The sequence below is a fragment of the Trichosurus vulpecula genome, chromosome 1 (genome assembly GCF_011100635.1).
Source record: "Trichosurus vulpecula isolate mTriVul1 chromosome 1, mTriVul1.pri, whole genome shotgun sequence".
NCBI classification, from domain to species: domain Eukaryota; kingdom Metazoa; phylum Chordata; class Mammalia; order Diprotodontia; family Phalangeridae; genus Trichosurus; species Trichosurus vulpecula.
Genome location: NC_050573.1, coordinates 244682268 through 244691919, shown reverse-complemented (window position 1 = coordinate 244691919; position 9652 = coordinate 244682268). Strand labels below are relative to the sequence as shown.

At 37.5% G+C, this 9652-nt stretch overlaps 1 protein-coding gene across 1 annotated transcript; it reads right to left on the bottom strand.

Moving 5' to 3' along the window:
- Window positions 1–690: 690 nt before the first annotated feature.
- HRH4 (histamine receptor H4) lies at window positions 691–9099 on the bottom strand. Its single transcript, XM_036743740.1, has 3 exons — window positions 8913–9099; window positions 4466–4632; window positions 691–1488 (listed from the first exon to the last, which is right to left on the bottom strand). Exons 1-3 carry the CDS (start codon window positions 9097–9099, stop codon window positions 691–693), a joined length of 1152 nt encoding a protein of 383 aa, XP_036599635.1.
- Window positions 9100–9652: the final 553 nt, after the last annotated feature.

Sequence of the window (9652 nt, the reverse complement as noted above, 5' to 3'; positions counted from 1 at the left end):
CTGAAAATAAATAAATTAAATATTTAAAAAAAGAAAAACTTTGCCTGACATGATCTATATAACAACCTAGAGATACAACAACTAAAATAAATATAGTATGTTTTTGATTACATATTTTTAAAACATTATGACTGATCTACAAGGCAGCCTGTAGTAGAAAGACCGATGCATCTGGCATCAGAAGATACATTTTCATGGATACATTTTCTCTGCCACTTATTAGCTATTTGACTTTGGACGTATCACCTCTCTGGGCCTTAGTTTTCTCATGTCTTAAATGAGGATTGAACTAGGTGACTTCTAAGATCGTTTCCATCTCTAAATTGATATAGTACATTTTAAATTGTTAAAAAAAATTAGGGTACAAAACTTTAGAAGGAACATCAGAGATCATTTGGTCCATTCCCTTCATTTTACATAAAGAACCCAGGACCCTGAGAAATCCAGCGCCTTGCTGAAGGTTGCAAAGCAAATTAGTAGAAGAGCCAGAACTAGAACCCAGATCTCATGACTATTATGTCTCTCATATCTCCCTTATTTCTAGAATTATCCAGAGTTATTTGAGGTAACTATCCAGAATTATCCAGAAGCGATGATGATTTCCCCTCCTTGGGATAAGGGGGAGGGGAGAGGCAGAGAGAGCACTATGATATATACAGTAGGTAAGATTCTGATTTTCCTATACTGTACTTAAGTAGAAACTGATACCTGTGATGAAGCAGTTAGCTTTTTCTTACAAAACATTTTCACGAAAGCATTCCGGAATTTTTTGTGGCACAAAGGATACAGAAAAGGGTTGAGAAAGGAATTAAACCATTGAAGCCAAAATGTAAAAGTATACCAGGGATTGCGTTCTTCATCCTTACGAAATGAACGAATAATTGTAAACAAAATGTAGGGAGCCCAGCAAAAGACAAAAGCCCCCAAAATAATGGCAAGTGACCTGGCCACTTTCCTGTCTCTGAGCAATTTTCGATGCTGAGCTGTTAAGTCAACAGACGTAGAATTTGAGTGGGATAAAGAGGACAATCCAACAGAAGCTGTTTTGTCCTCTGCTTGGGTTTTTAAAAAAGCAAAGAGGCTTTTCTTTCTCAACTTTTTCACAGAAGAGGAAGGAACTTCTTCATCCAGTTTAGGAAGACACATCTTTGAAAAGAATGCACAGGTCACTGAGTTGCCTTGGACTGGAGAAGGGATGTTAGGGGTGGGAACAGGTCTGCCTCCGACTCTACTGCGACTGTGTAGGCTCCGATAGATGCAACAGTTGAAATAGGTCACCAAGATGGTCGGGACCAAGAACTCCAAGATGGAAGTGATGGTGATGTAAGAGTGATTTAAAAGTAGCTGGTTTTCACATTCTGTATCCTTGCTACTATCTATGCCCCTATGTAGGATCGCCGGACCATGTACTAGGAATGCCAGCACCCATGCTGCTACCATGTAAATGACTGTCCTTGAGGTCGATGTTTGTCTAGTTCTATATGATATCTAAAAGAAATCAAACAAATTACTGTCAGGAGGTAAAGATCTACCATTCGGCTCTACTTAGAAAGAAGAGATGTACTGTCTAAGAAAACATGTGGTTCCTATAAATGCAGAGACACAGATCACAAAATTCAATAGGTATTATATCAGTCATGAAGTCTTGACCTACTTCATAAGGATACCATCTTTTCAAAATCTGAAGGCTCTGTGTACCAAAAGGCTTTATTGGTGGAGACTAAAATCTCATTAGACTCAACTTCATCTCTCACAGAAGAAGAGAGACATGGACAAAAAACAGCTAAAATGATTGATGAGTCCATTAAGTGTAACCCCTGGAACAAAGAAACTCTAGCAACCCCTGGGCTTATCTTTAGGTGGCAGCTCATGACTGGTGTGTTTAAAACTGGTTAGGGTCTGCTTACCCTAAATTGGTACATTTGTAAAAGTCTTCAGCTCCTTCTCTCTACCACAGCATAAAACTCACATAGACCCTAACCCCTCCCCAACCTATCTCCTCAGGCCATCAATAACCAGATTGTAAATGTAGTTCTGGGCAAAACTGTCTGGATATAAGGGGTAGAAAGGAAGAAGAAAGGAACAGGTATTTTTAAGCACCTACTATGTGCTAGAAATGGTGCTAAGCATTTTACAAATATTCTCATTCAATCCTTACAACAACTCTGAGGAGATACCATTATTATCCCCATTTTACAGTTGAGGAAACTGAGGCAGACAGTAGTTAAATGATTTGCCCAGAGTGACACAGCTAGTAAGTGTCAGAGGCTGGCAGGACTTCCTGACTCCAGTCCCAGGGCTCTGCATTGTGCTGCCCAGCTGTCCTTACTTGGACAGCTTAATTGAGAAACTTGTACATGTTGCAATTGTCTCTCTGAGCCAGATACAGTATCAAGAGCCCAGATGGCAGGGACACTTAGGGCAAATGCACCCTCCATATCCTTTATCCATTCCATCAGTTTGTATGCTATTAATAAATCCCATAGTTAGATCAACAGAGTGTGAGGTTCTGTCTCTCCACCTTGAAATTCAGTCCAGCTGATCATGTGTAAATATACTTTGCAAACTAAGTAAGTCCTTAGTGTTTTTCATTCCTAAGAAAGGAGATAGTCCAAACATAAAATCCCAAGCATCTTTATTTCTGTCAAGGGCACGACCATGCTTGAGTTATCATGGTTCACAACCTCAGAGCCACCCTCAGTGCTTCACCATCCCTCACCCCCCACCCATGTCTAATCAGTACCAAATCCTGATCATTCCACCTCAATAAAATGTTTTTTGTTTGTCCCCTTCTCTCTACTCACCTGGATACCTCCTTAATTAAGCACTCATCACCTCTCGCATGGACTATTATAATAGCCTCTAATTGGGCTCCCTGTTTCTGTTCTTTCCCCTTTACAATCCATCATTCACACACCTGCCAATGATATTCCCAAAATACAGGTCTGAGCATATGAATATCCTGCTCAAGAAGCTTCAGGGACTTCTAATTGCCTCTGGGATAAAATACTGGTTGGCTAACCCTTCACAAGCTACCACCGACCTATGTATACAGACCCATCTCAGATTATTCCCCCTTATGCACTTTATGTTCCCTCAAAATTAAGCTATTTACTGGCCTCCATGCATAACATTCCACCTCCTCCATCTATACCTAGGCACAGGTTACTGTCTCCTGCTCGCTTTTGTCTCAGAGAATCTCTAGTTTCCTTCAAAGCATAATTCAGGCATCACCTTCTACAAGAATCCTTTTCTGATCCCCCAACTCCCACCCAATTGTGAGTGCTGTCCTTCTTTCTCTGCAATTAATTTACTTTGTGTGTATAGATATACACACATATATCCATACATATATATACACACACATATACACATAACTTAATCGTGTGTAACTTGTTTCCTCCCAGTAGAACAAAAACTTCCCAAGGGCAGGAACTATATCCTATATCCTATCAAAGTGCCTGGCACATAGTAGGTACTCCAAAAAAACTTTCACTGAACTGAACTGAATTGGGGAACTACTGTACATCATGATTTCCTCCATAAGGAGAGTGGCTAGTGAGAAGAAACTAGTGAAAACTACAGGCTAAATAAAATTTTCTAGGAAGAACTTTTGGGGAACCTATTAGTAATTCCAAGACTAAACTAAAATGTATATGGTGCTGACCACAAGTTCCTATTTCAATTTGCTTTTTTTGCCTTCTGCTTCCTGCACCACTAATTAATATATCTCTTGAATTAAATCTAATGATTATGAAGATGGTAACAATACCCAGATGGTCACACTAAACTGTGTTTAGTTTTTTAATTGCTCTGCTCAGCCCTTGTAATGATATGATGCAATATGCTGGAAAGCGATCTCCTTTCCATTATGCATAAGGTCAAATGGGATAATGGACAACTAAGGGAATTGAGAAGAGGATGCTTATCTCTTCATCTCTAGGCAGCACTTTTGACTGACGGACAGATCACTGAATCAAGTTTCTATTTCTGTCTAAGGAACACTTTAGCTCTCAGCTCACTTGCAGAACAATGCTGACCAGATCTGTATAATCTTTATCTTAATCTCTCTTCCTGTACACACCCACTGGTGCAGATTATCTAGGCAGATTTGATAATCTACACACTTCCCTTGGTTCCTTTTTGAACCTGTTATCCCTCAGAAAGTGGCCCACCCACCAGCACCATACCACACCATTTGTATCAGAAAGCTTTAAAACACACCCTTCAAAGTAACAGCTGTAATTCTTACCAAGGGAAGATGGAAATTTTGTCACAGACCACAAAAGGAAAGGGCTTTTCGCTACTATTTCCCAATTAACCAAAAGCTAGGATTCCTTACTAGGTTTTTTTCTTGCTTTAGGGTTCAATTTCAAATTTACATTTTAAGTTAAAGGCGGGGGGGGGGGGGGGGGGGGGGGTGAGGGTTGGGCGGGAAATACTCAAATGCACATGTTCTACTTACAGCATTGCAAACTAGTTGGTACCGGTCATAGCTGATGAGGACAATGTTATACACTGATGTTGTACACAAGAGATAGTCAATAACTAGCCAGAATATACAGAGCTCACTTTCCAACCTCCATTTATTTGTATGGTCAGAAGGGATGTGTAAAGGAATGCAGATTGCACCTGTGAAAGGAAAGATTAAAAAACACAGATAAATTCATACAAAAAGGATATAACTTGGTCTGAGTCCACAGTGTATGAATGTTTATGATAATAATAAAAATGAATAAAACAAATAAATAAAAAGGTATTGATCAGTCAATAAGTTTTTATTAAGGAAGGAAACAAGCATTAAGTAAGCACATACTATGTGCTAGCACTGTATTAAGAACTTTGTAAATATCATCTCATCTGATCCTCCCACAAATCCTGGGAGGTGGGTGCTATCATGATTCCCATTTTACAGACGAGGAAATTGAGGCAGACACAGGTTACATGGTTTGTACAAGTTACACACCTAGTAAACATCTGAGGCTTTGGCACTTACCATGCTGCTTACCATGAGCCAGGAACTGTGGGGGGTACCAGGGATACAAACTTGAAGACAGTGCCTGCCCTTAAGGAGTTGATACTCTATTAGGGAAACCATGTGCAATTATAATTCTCTACGAAATAGGGGAAAGGTGATTTGGGGTGAAGATACTAGCAGCTGGAGGATCAGAAAAGGTCTCAAGTAGGAAGTAGCACTTGAGCCTTGGAAAGTCACTTAACTGGATCTCATGTTCCTCATCTGTAAATCAGGGAATTGGACACTGTCTCTATTGTGACATTGAAATAAAGAAACCGAGTAGTATCCAGATAAAAGAATTTTTTAGCAGTGTATTCATGTGCAAAACAAACTGGGTTCAAGTCTCTCCATAGCCAAGAACCTAGAACTTTGCTCTTTATCCAGTTCATATGCAGTTTGGAGGCAATGAAAAAAAGGATGAAGCAATTCTGACATCAGGTTTTTTTTTTTTATTGGGAGAGCAGCTCAGCTCTGCCAAGCTCAAGCATCCTACCAGCCTCAGCCTACCTAGTAGCAGGGATTTCAGGAGTGTGCCACCATGCCCAGCCAGTCCTTTTGGGTCTCATTGAAAAAAGCTATCTCATTTCTCTTGATGGCCATAAGCAGCTGCTACCCATCAACTACATATGTGTATATGTATATTGTATGTGCATTGTATGTGCATATACATGTGTGTACGTGTGTGTTTATGTGGATGTATGCAGATACACTACTTTATATATGTGTATATGCCGGTAGAAATATTATGCCAAAATACTTCTTTCTTAATTATTCCCTACATATATGCTTACGTGATACACATGTATGCAAACATATATATGCATATATACATATACACATATGCTTATGCATAGACACATGCATATGCAAATATATTCACATACATTACATATACATGTGTTACATATAAAATATACACATAGGTGTATATATACACATGTGCTTGTGCATGCACAAATACATATATTCATATACAACTACATGTATTTACATATATACATGCATGTACATATATACATTGTTTACATGCTTACATATATGTGCACATGCATATACAGCTATACATGCACATGTAAGCCTATGTAATTATATGCATATATTTGTATATGTGTATGTGTATATACACACATAATGAATAATTAAGAAGGAGACAGTTTGGCATAACGGGTAGACAGCCAGCCTGGAAGCCAGGAAGACCTCCTGTTCAGGTACTGCCTCTGATATGCACTGTCTGTGTGACCTTGGCCAAGTCACTTAAGCCTCTACGTGATCTAAGCTCTAAAACTAAGTCAAATAGAAAATGATGACCTGAACTTGTAAAAGGAGTTTCCTCTGCCAATGAAATTACCACTGCAGTCCCTCACCCTAATTAAAGCATCACCTTCAAGGATATAAAATAGAAAGCAACCCATTACATGCATACAGAGAAAAATAGTAGAATAAAGAAAAATCCTATCCTACTCTGTACATGTACATGAGATTCATAGAGTAACATTCTCTCTAAGACATCATTCTAACCACATAAATGTATTAACAGTTGCACACTTCTACAATTCATGAGGCAGCTAGGTGACAGCAGATACAGCACCAGACCTAGAGTCAGGAAAACCTGAGTTCAAATCTAGCCTCTGATCTTACTAGCTGTGTGACCCTGGGCAAGTCACTTAACCCTCTTTGCCTCAGTTTTCTCATCTATAAAATGAGCTGGAGAAGGAAATGGCAAACCACTCCAGTATCTTTGCCAAGAAAACCCCATGGACAGTATGGTCCATGGGGTAACAAAGATTCAGACGTGACTGAAAAACAACAATAATTATTGCTATAATTTACATTACAAAAAATACTATGACATTCATGATGATGATGACCCAAAGGTACTTCAATCAATCAACAAGCACTTACTTAGTGTCCTCTATCTACTACCACTGTGCCAGATGCTGGGGATGCAAAGACATAAATGAAACAACCACTACCTTCTAAGGGCTTTGTGATACCAAGGGAATTGATGTGTCCACATATAAGTATGAGCAAAATACATACAAACAAACATGGTTATTTTAGAGGGGATTAGAAATGGTCTCATTTAGGAAGTAGTCTTTAAAGGAGCAGAACATTGACAGAAAGAGGGAAAAATGACAAGAGAGTGCATTCCAAGCTTGGAGGAGAACCTGTTCAAAGTCAGAGATGGGAAGTGGAATGGCATGAAGGAGGAAAGGCAGGATGGACAGACAGCCTGGCTGGATCACAGAGTCCATGGAGAAGCAATAAACCTGGAAATGGAGGCTGAACCCAGGTTGTGAAGAGTCAAGCAGAGGAGTTTGTATTTAATTGTGAGGTAATAGGAGAAGGGCAGTGCAGTGGATTATCACTAAGGTCACTTCCAGTGCCAAATCCCCTATAAACTGATGAACTCAATGCTTTCAAAGCTCTTGGTACTGCTCTACATATAAAAAATACTTAATTAATATTTTTTCATTCATATGTTGCAAATTTTATCACCTTTTTAAAAAAAGTATATGTTGATACCTGTGTAATAGGTAATGTGAGTTTGATTATATTCATTTTTATGTTACAAAACTGAAGCTCTGATAGGCTAAAGATACTAAAATTCTTTCCCAAACCGTCAAAGCAAGATTAATAAGCTATGTGACTTTGATCGAGTTACTTAAGCATTCCAGAAATCAGCTCCTCATCCATAAACAAAATGTGAGCTCTGAGGTTCCTTTATGACAATGATGATGATAACAACAAGGCAAACAAGTCACATCTTTATTTTTCCTAAAGGCCCTATGAGGTAGGTGCTACAAGTGATATTATCTCCATTTTTACAGATGAAGAAACTGAGGCATCCTTTAATGATGTTCCTACAGTCACACAGGTAAATAAGTATCTGAGGTGGGATTCAAAGCCAGATTTCCTAACCCCAAAGCCAGCATTCTTTCCACTATGCTTCACTACCTATCAAAAGGAGGAGTTTAAACTCTGGTGAGATTAGCTTTATTATTATCTACATTTCATTCAATTCAAAAAATACTTATCAAGTACACACTCTATGGGAAGCATCAAGGATACAAATATGAAAAAATAGTCTTTACCCTCAAGAACTTTACAAACTACTAGGGTGCATATAATACCTAAATCAATAAGAGTATTATAAGGTAGAATATGAAGGGAGCAAAGGAGAGTTCTAGACAGTGTCCTATGAAAACTTAAGGAGAAAGAATATATATATATATATATATATATATATATATATATATATATATATATATATATATATATATATATATATTTTCTGGGAGGAATTAAAAAAGAGTTTACAGAGGCAGTAGCACTTTGAGCACAGCCTTAAAGAGAAAGACATGTAATGCTTTAATGATGTGTGTGTGTGTGTGTGTGTGTGTGTGTAGAATATAGATAGATGATTGACTATTAACCAAAACATTCAATATCTTGATTATTTTGGTTAGCTTTAACTAACTCCTAATATTGTTATTTTACAAAGTTAAAGTAAAAAATTTTTCATTTTTAAAAAAGGAATGTATATAAATCCAAATATGGGAGGGAAAACTCCAAGAACATGTAACCACTAAGTTAGAATCATCTGGAAAAAAACATTCAGCAAGTTATTTTTATTCTGCACAAGCAAAAATAAAAACTTCTCTTACAAAAAAAATTCTCCCCTTATGTTACTTTTAAGAAACATTATTTGCAAAAAAAAGAAAGAAAGAAACATTATCTTCCCCAGAATTCTACTTGGCATTTCTTAAACCTTAACACAATTCCACTCTTTATTTTAACCCTTCCCTATTCCTTAAATAACATGATGCATCTTTAAAAAATAAATCATTATCAATATAGAGATCTTCTCAAATAAGTATATATAATAACTTACCCACAAAAAAGTCAGCAATGGCCAGATTAAGGAAAAAATAATTATTCCGAAGTCTAAGATTTTTGTCCACCACAAATGCCATAATAATCAAGCCATTTCCTATCACTATAGAAAATGCCAGAAAAATCTTCAGAATTAACAGGCTTATGCCAGTTGCTGAGTTAAATGTGTTGGTACTGTTGGACATAGCTGCTCCTCAGATAATATCAAATTATTCCAATAAGTCAGTTCCAACAAGTTAATTTTCCAACAGTGCGCTTAAAAAATACAGTCCCTGAAACTAAGCAAAAAAATCTAGTAATTATTTCACAATGTTTCCTGGTTCTTAGTACAGCAAACTTGTGGTAACAATTTCCTTTCAGATGAATTTGAAAAAATGCTGTTTAGAAATAGTCAGCTATTTTCATCTGTATATTTTAAAATGTACTGTCCACTGCTTTCCTTGTAGTTACTCCCAATGTGATGTTTTCACTGACAGCAATAAACTTTTGACTTAAGACTTGGGTCTCTTTCCCTAAAGATTTTTTATGGATTATTGTTCTTCACACATGACATTACATCCCTTCTCTCTGCCTTTGCATAGGCTATCCTCCTGAAACACAATCTCTCTTCACCTTCCAACCTACCATTTATCTTGTATTTTGTAAATACTTCTATTTGTACAAGTTGCCTCCTCTGATAGAATGTAAGCTCCCTAAGGGCAGAGCCTATCTTCAAAATAGGTATTTATGCTTTTTAAT